General features: G+C 43.5%; 1 protein-coding gene across 18 annotated transcripts in view; it reads left to right on the forward strand.

Annotated features, from left to right (window-relative positions):
* Positions 1–21249, forward strand: part of LOC125764898 (afadin) — a 56898-nt gene extending 35649 nt beyond the window's left edge. For 13 of the 18 annotated variants that reach the window (XM_049429562.1, XM_049429561.1, XM_049429564.1 and 10 more), the window contains 10 exons: positions 4523–4875; positions 8832–8953; positions 9682–10167; positions 10451–11126; positions 11274–12168; positions 17191–17337; positions 17426–17594; positions 17684–20054; positions 20198–20316; positions 20402–21249. In XM_049429562.1, coding sequence (XP_049285519.1) covers positions 4523–4875; positions 8832–8953; positions 9682–10167; positions 10451–11126; positions 11274–12168; positions 17191–17337; positions 17426–17594; positions 17684–20054; positions 20198–20316; positions 20402–20582 — 5519 coding nt within the window. In that variant the 3' untranslated portion in view covers positions 20583–21249. Of the gene's footprint in view, positions 1–4522; positions 4876–8831; positions 8954–9681; positions 10168–10450; positions 11127–11273; positions 12169–12567; positions 14662–15633; positions 16471–17190; positions 17338–17425; positions 17595–17683; positions 20055–20197; positions 20317–20401 lie in introns of those variants that run through there. The other 5 variants (XM_049429573.1, XM_049429575.1, XM_049429577.1 and 2 more) reach the window with 5 other exon arrangements.
* The last annotated feature ends 977 nt before the right edge of the window (positions 21250–22226 follow it).

Below are 22226 nucleotides of genomic sequence, written 5' to 3' on the forward strand. Positions count from 1 at the left end.
TGACACCGTCTGTCACATTTCCCAAGCAGTTTCTAGCCAGAGCAAGGCTTGGTTTTTGTAGTGAAAAAAAAGGTAAAAAACGGACAGTATCTATCTACTGGCAACGACGTTTCTGCTGCTGCTTGAAGGTTCTCGACTAGCTGAAACATTTTTTCTCGATGTATTTATCTTATCTGGCCACTGGTCGATGTGAAGCAGAAATTTTAAAATGATCTTTCTTTGTTGTATACTTGGAACACACACGCAGGCGGAAGAGAAACACAAAAAACACACACCCATAGGAGCTGGAAAAGAACGATTTTATCCCGACGATCACATGCACAGCCCTTGAGACGAGTCGTGATTTCGTTAAAACACGACGTCTCCGACGATGTGATCGGGAGGAGGAGGGCCGGGGGGGGGATGGGGGGAAGGCCTGTAAGGGGGGTTTTGAAGTACGTTTGTGTGTGTGTGTGTGTGTGTGTGTGCCAGGCACTGGAAAGTGAAAATAAAAACAACAGGATGAAAAATTGCTTCCAGTCAGCATAAGTGAACTTGATTAATTGATGAAGATAAGCACGGGAAAGCAAAATACAGCTAAGTAGTAGCGGCATCAGCGGCAGAAACACTCTAACTTCACCGGATAGCAGCATCCTTAGTTGAAGAACCGAACTTTTACATATCGTGCGAAAAAAGGGGGTGGGGCGGAAAGGAAAAGCCGGAAAATTACGAACCGGATGTCTTCTTCACGTGTAATATCTTGTTATGGGAAATTTCGCGTAAAGAAAGAAAGTTTTTTTCTTTTCTTTGTTTTTTTTTTGTTGTTTTTATTTGCTGAGAAAGGCGCAAATCACAGCAGATGTGCGGTGTGCGCATAATGTGTTGCTGCTGCATCATTGGTTGGCCAATTTGTTCGCAATACGCAAAATGACGTCATACGATTGGGTGCACATCCCTGAGAAGGGTTTTGTGTTTTGAAGATACGGCACGCCGCTGACGTCCGTACGGGGGGAATCGCTGTGGTTGTGGTTAGAATCGCTAACGCCCCCCTCCTCGAATGATACATCCACAATGTGCCAATTCTAATGAATCTCGTAATGCTTAACTGTAAACAAAAGCTGCCAAAAAGGGGTAGAACAAGAGGAGGCATCGAGTGGGTAGACACCAATAATGCATCCTTTCCGTTTGCCTTCTTGTCTACAAGGTTTGAAGATGTGGGGATGTCTTTCGTTCACAACGAAAAAACTCTCTGATGGAGACGCCCGGTACCGCACATGTGTTCCCGGATCACATAAACAAACACCGGCGGTGTGGTGTTATTTTCCGATCATGGAACAGTAGAGGAAAATGTCTTCATTCTCGCACACACAGATTATAATTCCATGGAACATCGCTTGTCGGTTTGCGATCGAACCTAATTATGAATCTTCATCGTACCGGTGTCTCGGTCCTGTTTTGGACGAGTAAACGAGTTTTGTTGCAAAAGCTTTCATTGATTACATTTCAATTCTTGAACCAGATTTTAGATATTTCTTACCAGTCTGAGTATCTTCCCAGTCTGAGAGTTTGTCTAGTTTCTTCGTTACTCTATCTCTTCACACTAGCAAACCTTCGAATAGAGCAGTTACTTTAATATCTTTTACGAAGGACAATGAATGTGCTGCCCAGCCAAGAAGGTGAAGGATGGAAAACAACTTAACTGTCCCTTGCTGACCTTTTTGTGTATCAAAATCGCTAGAGAATCGCTCGAGTAAGGTTTCTCCTTTTCTTTTCTTTTTGTTCCATGCATCCCAATACCATCGTAAAGTAGCTTCTGATTGTGTGGGTATGTGTGTTAGTTTTGTGTATCTGTGTATCTGTTAGTTCGAGCTCACCCAAGAAGTTAATGGCCAAGGGTCAGTCCATGGATGGCGCCATACTATCGACCAAAATCTTGAAGATTCTTTTTATCTTTTTTTCTTCTTCAAAACACACACACACATACACAAGATAAAATTAAGGCACACAAAATAAACTAAATCATTTCTTGCCGGGGTTAGTGCGGGGGGCAACCTGTGGTGTAGTAATGTGTTTTCCTGTTCAAGCTGTTACTACTGTCGACGTATCTCTTGGCAGAAACCGTTCAATAACGTTAAGGAGGACTTGATCTTTTTTTGCGTGACGTCTGCCGTCCTTGGATTCGGCCGGATTACCATTATCGGTCGTGCCGATGTTCGTGCGAAAAGCTTTTAATAAATGTTATAGGATTTAACGAAGACGTTTGCTTCGTCCTTCGTTCACACGGTCCCATATGCGCCCGCAAGATGTGTCATCCGGCGGAGTGGTTTTTTGCTCTCTCTTCCTTCGCTTGCGATAGGTAGGGATCAGAGTGAATGAATTGGTGGTCGTATGCGGGGTGAAGCAAAGGGATTACTTGGCGGGATACCAATATTTTTCCTGCTGTGACATACTACGGTAAACTGCAACGTTTTTTTCGTTTCGTTTCGTTGTTGTTCGTTTTCGTGTGGAAAAAAGGCAACACGCGCGTGTGTGTGTGTTTTTTTGTTGACATTTGTACCGCTTTGTTGTGGGTGCTGCTTGGAGTTTTTGAGGGGAAGCATTCAGTTCACACGCACTCAACCGTGAAACATTCTTTTACGAACTCTTAAGCATGCATTCGATTGTAAAATGTGTGTTTATCTCTAGATTCATTGTCGCTTGTTGGATGAGTTAATCCGCTTTTGGGGACAAGGATTTGTATAGCCATTGATAACAGTGTGGGGTGAGTCATGAATTTGAATGAGTTTTTAACGCGACTGAATGACATTGAATCTTCAATGATTCATGAATCGCAGCTTAAATCTTGAATCTTTGGTGATTTATGATTTAGTTTTTTGCACGTAGTTTAACCCATTTAACGCTAGCTTTTAATTGCATAGATAAAATCTGAAAAAATAAAGAATTATATTGTAATTTTTGGAGATTCGAAGATTCATGAATCTTCAAACATTCGCGAATCTAGAACTTAAGATTCAATTCAGTTAGGCCGGCCCGGTAGAATACTTGGTAGAGGCGCTAAAAACTTTGGATGCATTTTGTGGTTAATATAACGATTAGAGATGAGAATAACAACTCACCAATGATAATTAAATCGAACTGAGTGAGTTAGAATAAAGAGTGAGTTTATGTGACTCAGTAACTAACTCACTTGCTCTCACACTCACTCTAGTAACTCACTCATGATTTGAATAATTCAGGAACGATATTTAGTTGAGAAAGTTCAGAGTAAAATCCCTAATCAACTCACTCACTCAACTCACTCGTGAGTCAAATAACTCATGTATGATTTAATTCGCAATGAGTGATTAAAATAGAAAAAAAAGATTCCTTATAAAAGTTTACATTAACTACAGTTTACATTTACTAGAGAGGACCGGCTACCAAATCCTATCCGGACTATCGAACAGCTGTATAAAGAACTGACCATATGGCTACTGGTAAATCAAGTCAAAGTTTGCCAGAGTTGGGAGGCTCATGACTCCTTTCCTGAGGTGGTATTGCCATATAAGAGAAAAGAGATATTCAGATAATCTTCGTAGAGTCTTTTAAAAATTAGAATTATGATTCAAATGCCTCCTCACTGAAAAATCCTTTAAATAACTCAAAAGATTCCTCAAACACATGGCGATATAAAAGTATTCTTTTATTATGATCTTTTACACAGTATTTTGCGTAGTTATGATAATTGCTATAAACCAAATAAGCTGCAATATAATGAGCATAAACTTTGCTTTGTTTGCGCTACCTTTTCAATTGCAATTACTGCTAAAACATACCGTCAACACCTCTCGCCGTTACTTCCAAAAATTGTCGTTATGACGCATTTAATTTCTACTTATGCTCCAATGTACAAAAAACAACCGGATAAAACGCAGCATCAGCAGCTGCTGTAGCCGAGTGGCGTACGTAGCCGTTCCATTATTCCTGTTTCATGAGGAGGAAAGAGTCTAATATTGATTATGAGGTTACGATCAGGGTCGAACGGGGGAGAGTATTTAATTATGAACATATGTAGTAATTAGCATAAGCAAGAGGTGAAAGCCGGTTGCCCTTTCTCAAGTAGCAAAACAGAAGCGACGAAACACGGCGAGTTTGTTTATCGTTTTTTGTGTGTAAAACTTTACAGATACACTTAAAGGCATGTGTGTGTATTTACATTTGCACGATTAGGTTCGGTTCGTGTGGTTGTTGACAAAATATGCACGTTCTCATTTTCCGGGGGGCAACTATTAAAATGCTTTCATACGGTATTGAGCTATTCTCCGAATGGGAAGTTTATTTTCCCATTATTCGACATTGCATTCATGCAAGGAAATCCGAGAAGTTGTGTTGTGCATTAAAGTAGTTAGTATTGGAGAATGAAATAGATTAAATATTTATTATTAGAGAATGGAAATTTTCATTATGAACAACATTTTTAATTTTATTTTTTAGTAAGTCTACGTTAATCGATTTATAAATAACTTTATTCACGATCTTTTCTGTTTTTTTTTCTTTTCTGCAGGTTCGATCATGTTCCACGTACGTCGCCGACCCGCGGACTCGCAGCCGCGAAGAAGGAAAAAGAAACCGCTCGGCGTATCGAACGGTGGCAACAACATTGGCGGTGACCGCGAAGGTCCGATGCTGATCGAGATCACGCACAGCGGCGATGGTGGCCGGCGCGTAAAGCTGGGCAGCGAACCGATCGAGGTCGGTTCGGCCAACACTAATGCACTGCAGCTGTTCGGTCCCTCCATCCAGGCACGGCACTGTCTAATATCGATGCATGACGGAGTGTGCACCGTGACGCCGCTGCACGCCGACGGTACAACATTTGTCAACGGTCATCACATCCAGCAGCCAACGATACTGCACGTGAGTACGGTGGTGGGCGTGAAGGCCAAAAGGGGAAAGGAAAATGGTTCCTTAGTGCTGTATTAATCTATTCTTCATGTGGAGACTTCAGCTTTGCCCTCATTAGACGTTTGATAGCAAAGAAATAAAGCTGCTAGCAGATGCTTTTCTCATCCGGAAAGCATTATTCCCATGGTCAGCAACAGAAAACCTCCCTTTAAACTCTCCCTAGTCACCCTATAAATAATTCCCGTTCTGATAATAGTGATGATTTGCTCGTTTTAGAACATTCAATGCAATACCTTCCGTCGGGTCGGTCTGCTGGTGTGCAGTGAAGAATGATGAACCTCAACCGTATGATGTTGGATACCGTTCAACCGATGTGGTCTTTAATACACATCAGCGATTTAATTTACATTAAACATCATCCAGCAGAATTCACAAAGCTCCAGTTTCCTTGGCCACACACACCAACTTCTCCTCGTGTGCGTCCTTTTTCTTGGTTCGCACTAGACGTTCGTGCCGGATCCCCCGTTACAGGACGAGAATAAATCATTGATGAAATCGATGGTCCCAAAGCGTCGTCCGGTCGGGGAATGGAGCGAAGAGGAGTTTGAAGAAATGAATGGTGTGTACAGTTCCTTTTTGCTAATCCTACCATTTTCGGTGAACAACCGTCAAATGGCGGCAGAGGAATGATGGCAGAGAGATCGAATACCAAACTCTCGAAATTGTTCGATTGGATGGAAGATTATCTATCGCTTAAGCTGTTTCAGTTCGCATGTGAACCACCATTCTGGATGGAGTAAAACGTAGCGCTAACCCCCCATTTTCTATCGCGTTGTTCTATTCGTGAGTTTTTTGAAAATGGGTTTTCTTCGTTTTTCGTTGGTCGACGGTGTGTTTTTTTTACGGATTCAATATTCCATTTCCAATGCCACACATCGTTCGCGTTAGCCAGGCAGCTGCTAGACGATGTGCGAATGGTTGTGAAAACGGATCCAAGACCCGCGACGAACATATCTTCTCGACGGTGGTGAATGTTCTGCTTCTCACTCTCCTTCTCTCTCCCTTTCTTTTCATTGATGGGATTTAACTGTGTTAAATAATTTATATCGATGATTATGGTTCGAATGAAGAGTATGGAGTGAATGCATAGTTTACCTTACGATTTCTCCATAATGGTACGATTTCACATTAAAGCTCTGTTTGGCGTTCGGTGTCAGTTTTGGACGATGCTAGTGGTACGGGAGATCAAAGTTTAAACTACCTTTTCGTACTGTTATCATATGAGAGCGAGGAAAAAAGAGGAAAATTTGTTTGAGTTATATTTGTATCCCTATTTATTATACAAATAAATTCAAACTAGACTGAAATTTTGTTTTTTCGCCCCTGAGTGGCTTAATGCAACTTTCAGGTTTTTGTGCGCTGAATTAGAAACGCGACAGATGCGAGGGGTGGAGAAGCAAAAAAAAAGAAAAACATTGACCTATATTTTCTGTGTGTATATTTTGCCGGCACAAAAACCAAAAAGTGCATCACCATCAGGCTGCTGGTAAGGTTGTAGATTTTGATGCACTATTTTTAAAAAAAGAACCGAAGTTCGAACGGCACCTAACGGCGAGATGAACCCCGTAACATGCTACAGAATGAGAAGAAGAAAAAAGAAGTTTATCACATGATTCTCTCTTCTGTGCCGTTAGCACCGGAGTTGTAACCTGTGGAAAAATGTGCGCCACCCTCTCTACCAGTTTGGTGTTTCCAGCATTATACTAAAAATAAATCCTTCAAGCAAAGTGTGTGGCTTGGGCCGGTACGGAAAGCTGTGCATGATGTAATTTTATTGTTCTTTAGTCTTTTTGTTTTCCATTGAAACTATATTAATAGTTTCTTAATGCATAATATTACATAACGGTAGCTATTGTTTTAGTTTAAACACTATCGATCGAAGCGTCTTATCGTTCGCTTTTGTTTTGAAAAGAAAATCTCAATAAAGTGAAGTTTTTATATTCTTGAAAATCCCATCAAAAAAGATGACAACGGACGGGCCTTTTACCATCACATGCAACTCGACCGACCACAACTCAAGTTTGAACCGCAACGCGGCAAATGGCGCCAGTCATGCCCAATCAGAATAACAAAATAACGAAACCGATCAAAACAGGGTTCCGAAAGGGCGGTTTTTTTTTTGTTGGGAAAAAAGGGTTTTGTGCACATTGTATAAAATTGTGGTTATACTAAATTACACAGGAAAGATTGTGCTTTTTTTTTAGAAACAATTTCTTCGCTGTCCAGTTTTCACGCCATGAAAACTCGTAAGATAAATAGCGAAATGTTTCAAGTGTCTTCTCGACTCTGTCAAAAAAAAAAGGGATAACTGTTTATTTTACTTTTTTTTTCTTTTAGGTATCCTGTGATAGTATTAAAAAAAAGCTTTTGAACATGGAAAGAAGGTTAAATGTCGTAACGTCCTTCGGCAGTAGTAGAGAATAACAGCAAAACGCTCCCTGATTCACCCGAGCGAAATAAACCAATTTAAGGATACTAGTCGTCCAAATCGACCTTCATGATGGGCGATTTTTTTTTTTTTGCTCCTTGCCGCTTGGTTCAATGTCTTTTCGATTAGTCGTCTAACGAAGCGGACCCGGTACGACACGCAGCAATCATTTGATGGCGGGTTTTTTTTCTTCTTCTTTTACTCCCTCAGCCTGACATTGCACGGTTGGACGGAAGATTTGATTTGGTTTTCAAGGTTTAGTGCAGAAAACTTTCCGAACCCGTGAGCGCAGAACCGACGAACTGATGTCAAATTAGAAGCTCGTTCTGCTGCTAGGGAAACATGACCGAGCGCGGTGGTTTGATGCCTTCGGCTGCGCACGTACCTGGGCTGATGATGATTAATAGTTTGCAATTTGCCGTTTGCAGCTTTCACCGAGCCGTTCTTCCGGGTTTTTGAAAACAGCAACCATTCAGGGAATGATTAAAACTGACGCATCTTCTCCACTACTTTCCCCTCATCACTCATCACCCGCAAAACCGAAGCCTAAAAGCCGAACCAAGGCAAATGAATCAAATCGGCGTGGGAGAGAAGGAAAAAAAGGGATTAAAATTAAGCTGGTTGGGAATGTTCCTTTAGTTGCATTACGGGGTTTTTTTTTGCTGTTGTTTGCTGGCTGTGCAAGCCTTTGGACGAAGCACGCAAACGGTGAAAACCGTTTCCCGTGGTTCCCGTTTGCTACTAGCTACTACCGATCGCGCCGAGCGTCACCTGGGACCTTAATTAAAAATCCTTCCCTCTCGCTGGCAGTAGTTGTGGTGTAGTTCTCGAAACGAATGGATTACTTATACCGTTTTGCTTTAGCGACTCTGCGGCTACAGCACAATATTAAAAAAAACACCAATAGGATTACAAGAAGTGTTTCAGCAATTAGATGCGGCAGCGATATTTTAACGTTTGTCAAGAATGGAAATGAAGTTTTAATAAAACATAATATAAATTTCATTCGAAAGGTTCATTTTTTTTGTTTTTATATTTTTGTGATGTATAAAATTGTTTTGTAATTAAATTTACATTTCCATGTTTTGCACCGATTGTTCCTTTTAGTATGTTGGATAAAAAAGCGAGAAAAATGATTACGGTTGTAAAGCAGAATCGCTTTTAATTTGGATCCTCGGGTGTTTTTTTTATCCTGCGTGTAACGAACGATTGTACATTTTCACTTCATCCATTCACTCGCTGCCAATATCTCCGACCCGGCACGATACACTTATTTTTTTCGGTTGGTTTTTATAGCTTTTAACACATTTTTCCCGGCGGGGGTCGTGGGTTCACGTAAAATATTTAATCTTATTGCATTGACGGCCGTACGTACCATCCCCGAAATCATGTTTCGGGCGGAGTTCTTTTTTTGGTGAAGAAAGTATTCATTGGACGCTCATGTTATGTTTTTTTGCTGTTTTTTGCTTTTCCTTTCCAGAATGGTTCCGTGGTCATGTTTGGCCGGGTTGCATCGTACCGTTTCGTCGATTCACCATCGGACGGACGTTATAATCTGGCACTGTCTCAATCTCAGCTCGATTCGGCCTGTTTGTACGAAAGGTAAGTTCCAACCGGTAAGGCCGGTTTCAAATTAGGTGCTCTCGGTACAAAATGGCGTCAGTATATTTTTTTTATGTCACCTTCCATATTAATTCGTTCAATTTATTATGCTACTCGCTGTGTTTTGTTTGCAGTATGTGCTGTTATAGCTTTTTTGACAGTTTTTTAGAATATATGTGTTGTTAAGTGTGTTTTAATTAAATTATTTAAATTATTCAAACGCTTCAAAGTGTGTTTTAATTCAATTATTTAAATTGCTACTTCACGTACACACGCAAACACGCTCAAATAAATCAAAATGCACAATTTTACATTTGTTTAAGCTTTAAACTCACACATACCAGCCTGTAACAACATTATTTGACTGTATAATTGTTCATATTAATAATTTTTATTTTTATTTTTTTATTTTTGTTTTTCGTTTTATGTGTTCCGTTGTGTGTTAAACCGTGTGCTAAACGAAATCCGACTGTGTGATGTGTATGTTGTATGAATATGTTTTCATCTACGTTTCATCTACCATTTTGTGTTATATACGCTTCACGCTTCCCTAAAATACAATGCTTCCGACACGCATACAACACGCTTTCATCGGTGTAATCGCGCGCGATCATACACACATTTTGACACAATGCCTTTTGTGCGCACACATACACACTTTCATCTCATGCGATTGGTCCGCATCCGATTGCGTCCGCAAACTGTACCGATCCGTGATCGTTTGCCAGTCGATCACCGACCTCACCCACATCCTGGAACGATGAAGAAAGCCGTCCCATCAGCCCGATCAGCTCGGTACAGATGGGCGGTAAAATGGCGGCCGGTAGTAATGCGGGCGGTGGCGTTGGTGGTAGCTTTCTCGATGGTCCTATCGCTTCGACCAGTGCCGAAGGTGCAGCACAGCAGCAGCCTTTCGCGAAAACACCATCGTACGACATGCAATCGACGGCTCAACAATCGCAACAAACGCATCCACCGCACATGCACCACCATCATCATCATCATCCGAGCGGATTGCTCGTGACCGCATTAGACGGACCGGATGCGATGGGTCCGGATGATACCGCTAGCTACAAAGGAGGGCACACTGGCAACGAACACAATGACGGTGACCAGCATCTTACCGGCGGTGCACCATTCGGACCGGGAAATGGTGGTGAAACAGAAACGAAATCTATTTCCAGCTTCAAATCAATTGGATCAACTACCGACAGGTACTGTATAACTTTTGCAAACTCTCTCTCTCTCCCTCTGGCGGATGTTTTCGATGAAGTAATGCGCGCTCAAAAATCCTACGGTGCTCACGTTTTCATTCTGGCATGCTTTCGCTTTTACATCACACGAATATTTTTTTTTTTTGTTCTTCCGTCTAACTTTTATGCTATTGGAGATGTACTTTTGTCTATTGTCTTTTTGGCACAGACCGAGGATGGAAATGTATTTTCCCGCTTTCGCTATTCTGTAATGTGTGCGAAACTTTTGTTCACTTACTTCCAGCAGAACGAGCACCTTTCCAAAGCTGCAACCGTCGCATGCGGCTACATCGATTTCGGGTGAACCGGGCGGACAGGAACCGATACTTCCGGCCGTGCTAGAGTTCCCGGAACAAAATCAGGAACCATTTCTGCAATCCGTCATCAGTGAGTTGGATGTGAATTCGCCCAACTTCAAGCTGGCACCGGTCTATACGCTCTATCTGTGCGCTCGGTACCGCGCGTCGACACACTATCGTCCCGACCTGCAGCCAACGGAACGGGCCCACAAGCTGACGGTATTTCTGCACCACGTTGCCAATCTGATCCAGAACGTTGTCCAGGAGCAGTACACCGATGCCAAAATTTTGTCCTTCTGGATGGCGAACAGTTCCGAGTTTCTGCACTTTCTCAAATCGGATCGACACATTTCGGCGTTCAGCGTCCAGGCGCAGGAGGTGCTGGCGGAAAGTGTACAGACGGCTTTCCGCAATCTCGTGTCGATATTTCACGTCGAGCTATCGCAGACGCTGAATCAGTTCCTGTCGGAAAACATCGATCACGATTCGGCGGCCGGACTGGTGCTGTCCGTGCTTGGTTCGGCGATGGCTTTGCTACGCCGCTGCCGTGTCAATGCGGCGCTCACCATACAACTGTTTTCGCAGCTGTTCCACTACATCAATGTTGTGTGTTTTAACAAGGTAATAATCCCGCCAGCAAAAACCGTTTTGTTTGGTTACGTGGCGGATCTTTAGTATAACAAATATTTGCTTAGACAAGTAGCGACTTACCTTCAGAATTCTTCCACTTTAAATGACGACGAATTGCTCTTTGTTCCTTCCTTTTAGTTTGTCACTACTTCACACATGTGCACCAGTGCATGGGGAAAAGCCTTAAGCGAGCGACTGTCGCTCCTGGAACTGTGGGCGGAAAAGCAAGGGCTAGAACTGGCGGCCGATTGTCATCTAGCGAAAATCAATCAATGTGCCCAATTTCTGCAAGCACCAAAAACGTCCGTATCCGACGTGCAACAGTTGGCGTGTTCCTGCTTTCGACTAAACTCGCTCCAGATGGCTGCCCTGCTCTCACAGGAAACCATTCCACGGAATCTGATCGACACAGCGGTCCGGATGGCGGAATCCGTTGCGGATGAGCTTAGCCGTGCGGATGGACGTGAAATACGGTTGGAAGAATCGCCGGAACTGCCGCTTGCGTTGCTACTCCCGGACGATGGTTTCAGCTGTGACGTAGTTCGGGGCATTCCGGCCGGTTTGGTAGACTTTCTGAACCCGTTCCAAATGGCCGGCTGGTGCCGGTTAGCATCGCAACCGACCAGCATAGGCCTGTGGACGGTGTACATGCATCAGTTCAATCACGGACGTTCGCCGAGCGTTATGTCGAGCAAGTTACCGCAGCCCGAAGTGCAGATTATAAAGCTGCACAAAAATGCCAACGGAATGGGACTTTCGATAGTGGCGGCGAAAGGTGCGGGCCAGGAGCGGCTCGGCATCTACATCAAATCGGTCGTCGGTGGTGGGGCAGCCGATTTGGATGGACGACTTCAGGCCGGCGATCAGCTGCTGGAAGTCGACGGTCAAAGTTTGATCGGTATTACGCAGGAACGGGCGGCAGACCATTTGGTGCGTACCGGACCAATTGTAACACTGAAAGTAGCCAAGCAAGGTGCCATCTATCACGGGTTAGCAACTCTTCTCCAGCAGCCAAGTCCTGTTATTCAGCGAGGTATGTCGGTTTTCCTTTTAATGAACTTGTATCATCTAAATGAGGTTATGTACAAATCCTTACGCCGCGAGGTTTTTGTAAGCAAAAGCGTATTAACATTCAAGCCGCTTAGTGTCTAATTGGATTAGCTCTAAATCTCGTCTAAATCTTAGCGGCGTAATGATGAGTATGAAGTAGAACTATAAAAGCTAACATTAATCTGATACTTATCGTACATAAAAGCTATGCTCTCTTTATCGCTTGATAAACGTTCTTCCCTTTTTCCTACCTTTTTATCTTGCTGCTCTGGATTTAAAAAAAAACTGTGGGTTTCATACGAATGTATGTGTGCTACAAAAATGCTACATGAAATCTTTAACAACTTTGTTTTACGGTAATTTACTTTCAAACCCACAAAAGAAATGGAAAACGAATTCAACTGCAATGTGTACGATAATGATGGTAATCATCGCTATCATTTTGGACGGTCGAACGAAAGTCTTAATTTCTACGGATCCGGTGGCGGTAGTCGTCAGTCGCGGCGTGGTTCGTTGCGGCAGCCCCTATCGTCGGTAACGATGAACCACACCTACTCCACGCCGTACCTAACGCAAAACGATGCGGCGTACCGGCGTATGTCCAATCCGGACATTAGCCAGCGCCGTTACAGTTTGTCGCTTTCGCACGAAGACATTCTGTCAAACGATCAGCTACAGCAGATACATTTCGATCCGCGCTATCGGGACTGTAGATCGAGCAATAGTTTGAATAGCATTTACTACAATCATCAACGCACCAGAAGCAATAGCCTAAACAGTATTGGGCGTATCGCGACTATCATGAGACCGGTACGGTACGATACACCGCCATCGATCTACGTGGAAGATTACGATTCACGCAGCAATAGCCACAGTAGCCGAGAGATGATAAAAATTGAAGAAACCGCCGAACCGGAAACGCCTGTCGTCGAAGAGCGTCGGCCATCGTGCGTGTTTGAGATACGGATTGAAGCACCGTCGACCGAGTCGAACCTTTCCTTTGTGGCGGATGTTAATCTCGACGACATACCGTTCATTGACGAGGACGATGCGGATGTGGAGGAAGCGCCGGGCTCGAGGAGCCGCGGTACGGGCGGTTGCGGTACAAATGTTTCCACTCAAACCACACCTTCCGTTGTAGTTAATTCACCGACGCTGGTTACCATTAGCGATGGGACCGGTACTACCAACCACAATTACAGCAGCAATAGCACTACGACCGGTGGAAATCTACCCAGCATTATGATCAACGCAGCGAGCCGGCGTGGTAGCAATGCATCGTGTCGTAAAACGGTTAGTTTCGACATAATTAACGATCATCATCCTTACGATGATAGTGATGAAGATGAAGGTGCGCATGAAGGGAAACAGTGTAGCGGACCTGAAGTGAATAGTGATACATTTTCTACTACTGTGCCATTAACTTCGAGGGTATCGAATCGGTTAAATAACAACCAAATTCTTGTAGACAATAGTGGAACATCTAATGCGGTTCTCCGGACCGATACTTCCGCAATCGAATCCTTACATCCGGCCAATCAAAATGCACTCAACAGTGGAATCTTCACCACGAAAGGATTGTGCGGTACCGCTAGCGACGTAGAGCGTAACAATAATGGGCAGCATGATGATGATGATCCACCAAAATCGATAGTGATGACCAACGCGGGAGAACCGAGAACGCAGGAACGACCAATTGACACAATTAGGGATTACGTCGTACGCCACTTCAGCGGTACGGCGAATGTCAATGTCAATAATAACTACTATTGCAGCAATACCGTCGACAGGCGACAACGAAACATTCAATTAGATAGTGATGAAACTAGCGTCGTATCTCCCCAGGATGCTTTATATCAGGCGTCGCGGAAAGGCGAGATGATAGTAGATAACAGCATGGAGACGCATTTTGTAACCGATAGCAATAACGCACCTAGTGCCACGTTGGATAACGATCACTGTAATCTATTGAGAAACATTCAATTGCTCAAAGCGGACGGTGCGTTCGTTGGGGCGGAACGCAGCGACGGGAACAGTGGCACCACCGGCACCAACAACGACGACCCACATCATCAGCGCCACCACCATCATCATCACCATCATCTTCATACGGGGCAAGGTGGTGCGAAAGGTACGGCGCGACAGCTTGTTCATTTCTTTCGAAACATGCTCCGTTAGACGAGAGGATCCAATATTTTTCGGTGGTCGGGAGTTGATCCAATCCTGCTTACGAGTTCGACGCATATCTTTCTCTCTCAAATATGTCGCACACAGTTCTTGGGAAAGTGTCCGTTTCGCCCCCCCCAAACGGCGGGCTTTCCGGGTTTTTGTTTTTCTGAATTTTTTTCTTCAGTTAAACAGATAAACCGTAACCTCTCTGTCTACATTTGAACCATTCGTCCGTGATAGAGGCATACGGGGGATAACACACACACACAAAAGCGCGCCAGGGCTCGTTCATTTCTGCTTGTCCTACGTAAGTGAGTGAACCATACTGGGTGTATCATTGTGTTTTTGGTGGGTGTTTACGATACTTATTTGTTTTAACTATTTCTTGCACCCCATTCAATATTCTTCGCTTGCAGCAACTGTTTGTTTTGTTTTTTTTTTCTTCTATTTCTTACCGAATTACTTGTTTCCGTGTACTGTTCGTCATTATACTTCTCTTGGAAACCTTCGTTTGTTCCCTTTTTTTGTATTCGATATCTAATCACGCCTATTCCATTTCTATTGCATTGTGTATTATGATCTCAAGTAAAACTCTTTCCAATGTTCTAATACGGCTGGGTTTTGTTTCGTACAATAAGAAGACAAAACCTTATCACAGTTTCTTCCATATCTGCATTTTGTTTCCTCAACAAACAAAAAATTGTCATCCCGCGTTTGCTACACTTGCATTTGTGTTTGTTGCATGCTGTGTTTTAAGTATTTCGAATGATCAATGCAAAACTGATACGACATGCCATCTACAATATATGCATTGGGCTTTGCAAAATCAATCTTCATGATTACGCGTGATATGTGTTAATGGACACCCCCCGGACATGTTTGATGAGGACATACCCTTACACCTGAACGTTTTGCCCTTTCGGCAGTGCTATCACGATGGTCCTGGTATAATTTTATTCCATTCTGTGTAATCCATCACCCAAGGGAACCAATCAAATTGCCGTACACAGTGTATTTAATGTCTATTAAGCCTCGAATGTATATCCCATTACCTGCAATATGTCACTCTCGTCTGATTGCGAGAGTATATGTATGAAATTGTCTATGTACTTATGTTATGTTACACTTGACCTTCCATCCATACAAACCTCTCTTAAACACACACACACGTATAAGCATTACTCTCGATTCTCTTTGGCGAAAAAAAGGAATTTGCACCATACACCGTCCCATTTTCCCATGCTGACATAATTTCACTCAAAAATCATAACTTTTTCAGTAAACATTCCATCCCCAATGTCACGATCGGTGTACAGTGACAACTTACCTACAGCGGAAGAAACTTCCGACTCAGAAGAAACGGTACAATTCGGACACGGTAAGGTGAAGGCGCTAGCAAAGTTTTACAATTCCTTGAAGGACATGAATAACAATGTCATAAAGAATTCAAGACCACGTGGCGGTGCTCAGCGATCTAGTCGAGTGTACGAAATGGAAAAATGTACCAAGCTAACAAAAACGCCTGTAAGCCACCCGACCACCAATCGTTTATCGAACGATGAAGAGCAACAAATTGTGAATCAATTAAAATTGTGGAGCGAATTCGGTTCCGATGGTGTAGAAATAAATCGTACTGATGTGTCGCTGAAACGCTCCCAATCTTACGACACATCGTTGAATGATTCCGGCGACGTTGGAAACGATACTGGCAGTTCCTGTTATTCGTATGATCGATTAGACAGTGGCAAAATTTCACACGACCTCAAACGTACCAAACAACGCTCACCGAGTATAAACCACCTACATGCGGCTCATCATGGGCTTCATCCACATGCGCTTCCCACCGGATTTCTTCTGCGAAAGGTTAAAATGTGTAGCGCTAGTTGTAAAAATATCGAAAACCAAAAGGTAACATTAAACTTCCTGTACGGCCAAAGTACGCCAGAGTATGGGCATCGTACGAGCTGCCCGGAACTGAGCAATGTGCGTCAAACACCGCGTCAATTAAAGAAACAACACAACATTTTGCGCTTGCTGAAACAGATCAACCATAAGCTGAACGATGCGTCCGACAACGAGGACAAACTGGCGAACGATGAAACGAGTTGACCGGAATGTAAATTGAAGCACATTTTCCAACATTTTGTACCACATCTTGCTGGCTTTTGGATAACAAGCTGATCACCAAATTTTCAATTTGTGCAAAAACCACACCTGCCGCTTCACATTTTCTTATAAAAAAAAACGTACTCAGAACGCATCGTAGTTACATATGTTGGCCGTTAAATATTGTATACTATCCGCGTAAACCGGACTAGGACGACCGCCAAAAACGGCGTTATCAGTAAAGTTGATTATTGTGTGTTCGTTTCTTAAGTAATGTTATATATAATACATTCAGTTTGAACTATTTTCTTATTTCGATCGTATCTGCTTCAGTTCTAATCCATTCATTCGGCCGCGAATGAAAGCTAATAACTTAATATCCGTACTTAATGCATTGCATTGTAGATTTTCCGTTTTTGGTGGTTGAAGTAATTATGTTTTTTTAACATTTGTTAATTATTTACAGTTCTAATTGTATTTGAATCGAGTTATTATCAAACCAAGTTATTGTAATTTTTCCAAGATGTAATGTTTGCATGCCTTAAGTTTGAAGCTTGAAAAATTATTTCCAACCGTTTAATACATTTATTCGAGATATTACTGTACACTGCACATCACGGTTATTGCATAGTTTTTATTTAATTTATTTAAGTTTAATTTTTATGCTATTATTTTGCTTCGCAAGGCTTGTTATTAATCCACACACTGTTGTATTGATTCATTTATTCAGGCGGACGAAGAATGTCCGAACGGGACATGACGCGCGTCGGTACAAGCAGTGGCGATATCAGCAAGCCACCCGTACCCTCCTCATCCGCCGGACAGCAATTATTAAATAGTAAATCCGTTCCCGCATTACACCATGTAGGCAATATTGGTAGGTATCAATAATTTAATAAGAAAAAAAAATAGATCATTTCCTTCTTTAATGTGCCGTTGTTCTCTTGTTTCACCGTTTTCGCTAGGTGGTACAGCTAATAAATCCCGTAGCATACATAACCTTGCCGGTGGTGGTGTTGGAGGTGGAAGTGCTGGTGCGATCGGAACCAGCGGTACCAGTCAGGATCAAGGATTCTATCAAAACCTCAGCGTGTACAGAGCCCAAAATCAGAGTCATCCAAATCTTGGTGAACGGTATGTGATTTCTTTTAATTCCCACTGCAAGTAGGCAGTTTTGATTAATGTTCCAACCTTTTTTTTCCCTGATTTGGTTTCATTTGTAGACCACCTATGCCTCTACAGACATCCCTCAATTCACCCGGTGCTTCGAGCGTGGCACAGCATCAGCAGCAAATGCTGCAACATCAACACCAACAGCAGCTCCAGCAGCACCAACAGCACCCGATTCTAAACCGTCCAGCGTCTGCCTATTTTAATAGCAATAATAGCGGTAACAATACCACACCTAGCAATTTGTTACTGACAACGCAGAACACCATGTCTTACACGATGCCTAACCAGCAGCAGCCTAATAATAGTAATAACGGTAATCTAGCAAACATATCGCAGCAGGGCAACACGATGAACAACCGGCTAGCGTCGACGATGGGCGGAAAGCAGCAGCCCATACCGCCGGGCGGTGCCGGAAACAATGGCAACGTGAACGGGTTCATGCGCGATGCCCAGGCACAGCAAAGTCTTCGTATGAATCAGATGATGGCACCATCGATGCCGAACATTGCACATTCGGTGGCGGGCAGCGGCTATCCGGCACCGGGCATTATCTCGGCTAGCCAGAGCATGCAAAATGTGAACGTAATACCCGGTGGTCCGGGCAGTCCGGCTGGTAGTTACAACTATCACGGCAGTGCTAACGGTAGCCCAATGCTTTCGCCCCAAATGTATCCACACGACGGTCAGCAACAGCTAGGTGCGCAGCACCATTCATCACTGCTGCGCGGTCAGGCAAAGTTGGCCGAAATGAACGAACTTATCAAGCGTCGTCAGCAACAACAGCAGCAACCGGTATCGTACAATACTGCAACGACCAATAAACCTCCTCAACAGCAGCAACAACCACAGCAAGGATCAAACGCGACCATGCCACCTACGACGGCACCGAAACCGCTGCGCACCCCAGACGATCAGCCACCGCTTCCACCTGTCTCAACGCACCCAATGTTCAAACCGGGCACTGGAGGACCGACCCCACTAAACAACAACGCGTACAGCAGCACCGAACCACCGAAGGTAGGATTTTATCCAACAATGCCATCGCAAAGCAAAAATCTACCCCAGGTCGGTAGCAGCCCTTGGGAGCGGGAGGAAAAGGAGAAGGAAAGTGAACTGCGCCGTGAGCATGTACGGGCCTGGCGGGATCAACAGATTGGCGAGCTGCAGTCACTGCCACAGCGCACTCCGAAGCAGGAAGAACAGCTGCGGACGCTTATACTCGAGCGTGATTTCGAGCGGCGTGCGATGGAAGAAGATCAAGACTACGACAATGATATGCCACCGTACGGTGCCAAGGATCATGGCAATGTGCAGGAGGTAGTACGCCTCACACAACCAAATGCTGGATCACTGACCGCACCGATGACGAAGCTGAAGCAGGTCGATATTAAAACGCCAGCGGCCGACACACTTTCCATCACTTCTAGCGAACATTCATCGAACGTGCCGTCGTCCGTTTCGACAGCAATTGCTAATTTTCAGCAACAGCAACAACAAGCGTCTGGTAGTGGCGCACCGCCTTTAATACAACCCAAAAGCATTCTTAAGCATAACAACAATAGCAGCACACCTTCATCCCCATCGAAAGGTGCCGCCAAGACGGCAAGCTTTGCGCACGACGGTAACAATCCACCGGCCCGTGCCCAGCTTAATCTGAGCGAAATAACCGCTAACAATACGAATGCAAACCAGATGATGTCGCAGATGGTGCATGATATGAACCAGCTGAATCTAACCTCGAATATGGGCGGAACACCGGCCACCGTAATGATGGGTGAAGATCGTGAAAACAGTGAATACGGTCATCCGATGGTACACGAGCAACAAACACTGATCAACGGTGGCGTGAATCCGTATTTGCTGGCTGGTGATGTGAACAATGGTAATGGTGGTGTTCCACCGCCACCACCACCGGAACGAAACAGTTCGTACGTGATCATGTCACAGCAGCAGCAGAAACTGCGAACAAGCACCGCTCCCACGGCGACGAAGCTACCATTCAGCGGTCCAAACACTAGCAGCCCTGCACTGGATTTGCAGCAACAGCAGCAACAACAGAATGCGATGAACAACAATGTCAATACAATGGGCGGCGGCGGACGGTACAGTAATAATAGTCTGCTTATGACGGCACCGAACAACGGTCAGCTCAACAACAATCAATCTACGCCAATGAGTGGTGCCAACAATGGGAACGCATCGGGAAATGCTTCGCTGCTGACGAACAGCTACAAGGACAATAAGCGGGTGTCGTTCCACGATGAAGATGCCGGTAACAACAACAATCCCGCGACGCCAATGATGGCTGCCGGACCGGCCGGATACACCCAGGCCGGCCATTTGATAGGCGGTAGCATCGGTAACGAAATGACAGTCGGAAGCGGCGAACTAGGCACCATCCTGGAACGGCCAGATCCAGACGTAAGTAAAGCGAAGCTCGCTCTTCATGCTGTAGTTAGTGGCGCGACCAAACGATGGCGCCACCGGTCACACATCGATTTTATGTGTCTCTTCAAGCTTCGAACGAAAGCTTAACCGTGGGGTTTCCTTTTTTGCTTTCACAGCGTTTCATCGATGAAACTATGCCGGCAATGCTGCACACACCTACGACACCGGATGGTGAGAACTGGAACATGCAAATACAAGCTACGCCAGGTGTAATCGGTGCACAGGAAGTTTATCGGTAAGACAAAAACCCATGTCGCTTTTATATTGCAATGTTTGCTGGATTTTTTATCTTCAATTAATTCTAAATTTTCATCCCACAGTGATCCACGTACGCGCCGATTAGCGGAACAGCAGCAGAAACAAAAATCGGAAGCCGTACCAGAGAAGCTGTCGTTCAAGGAGAAGATGAAAATGTTTGCGCTGGAATCGGGCGAAAACAATACGCCGAAGGATAAGCTAAAAATATCCCGCGCCCAAAGGGACATCGATGCCGTGCATTAGACGGAAAGGCGCTAAACGTTTGCAGTTTGGTTTGCATTCATTTGCATGAATAGATGCATTTCCCCGCGCGAAATACGCGCAACATGGTTAACAAACCCTCTAGCAAACGTGATTGTGTACGTCGAATTAGATCGTACACTTGGATGAACACGCTTGCCCTTTATCTGGATAGTTTTCGTTTTACACCGATTGTTTATCCCGTGCATATAAATACCATATAATCGATATGATATCGGTACTAAATCGTAGATAGATCAAATCTTCTAGATCACGTTAAAGATGTAAAAAAAAAGAAGGAAGATATCATACAGGATGCATACATAAGCACAGATACAGATGCTTGTATAAAAGGCGTTTCTTCAAACGAAACACCTGCAAGCGATAAGTTGCGATAAGATGATAAACAATAAGGATCAAAACATATAGATGATCGTTACGATTGATACTTGTACCCAATGGACCAAGATTGATACTAGCAGAAAAGTTTTAAGAACTCAGCTTAGAAAATTTGTTTCTGTTTTATATACATACATATCTATATATGTATACCGAATGAAGACAACCATAGTCAGCTAGTGAGAAGTTATATTTATCTAAAGAAAAAAAGTACAGAACAGAAAATGCACACAGAAACAGGACAAAGAAGGAGAAGCAAAAGTCAATGAATTGGAACTTTAAAAAAGTTTAACTATTGAAACTTTAAAAAAATTGGACTGTTAAAAGTTGAATATATCTCTTTTAAGAAATGTAACACGTAAACAGTACACGTGGCAGTTAGGCGTGGAGGCAGCTCTACAATCGAAGAAGGTTTTAATAACATAATCCCTTCATTGGGGGAAAAGGTATTCTCTTTATAGTATATCCCTGTAAGTTTCTAAAGTAGCAAACACAACCTCTAGAATGGAATTGCGTCAGGATTTGGAGTGTCCTAACACACACACTGGTTCACAAGAAAAGGTCAATTTAATTAGTTCATCTAATATGCGCACCCATTCGTAGCCTTCCCCCTTACGTGATAATGTGTGCAAAAGAGGTAGTATGTAGGGTTTGAGGTACTCTAGCAAATCGAAAACAAAAACAACAAACTAACATATGATAAATGTAACAAGCAAACAAAAAAAAAACATAAATACGGTGGTGCTCACTATTTCTTAACAATTTTGCGAAAGAGTTTACACTTTGCTTGCGCACCTACAAGAATGTTTATCGACCGTTTTCGAAAAAGCACACACCTACACACACAAGATACCTACTTAGTATTAAAAATCCTCTGTTTTGCATACACCAACTAACAAACGGGTCCATAAATTTTTTAAATAGAAGCACACGCAAATGATTGGTTTCGTTTGTGTGCGCAAACGAGCGGCTCTAGCGAATTCGATCAGTGTGGAATTGCGTCAATACACCCTTTTTCCGACAAATTAGTGCGACAAAACAAAATTAGAACCGAGGCCGCGATGAGAAGAAGAAGAAGAAGGGGTAGTTCAGATTTGTAGCGGAAATCACCAATACGATAGGAAAGTGATTTTATTTGTTAAACATATTTTTATATCGCAATCGTGAGACTATTGAAGAATTTCCAACATTTTTCGATACATTTAAGAAGTATTTACCTCTTTATCGACACCGGATTAAATACCGATT

The sequence above is a fragment of the Anopheles funestus genome, chromosome 2RL, assembly GCF_943734845.2.
Source record: "Anopheles funestus chromosome 2RL, idAnoFuneDA-416_04, whole genome shotgun sequence".
Classification (NCBI taxonomy): domain Eukaryota; kingdom Metazoa; phylum Arthropoda; class Insecta; order Diptera; family Culicidae; genus Anopheles; species Anopheles funestus.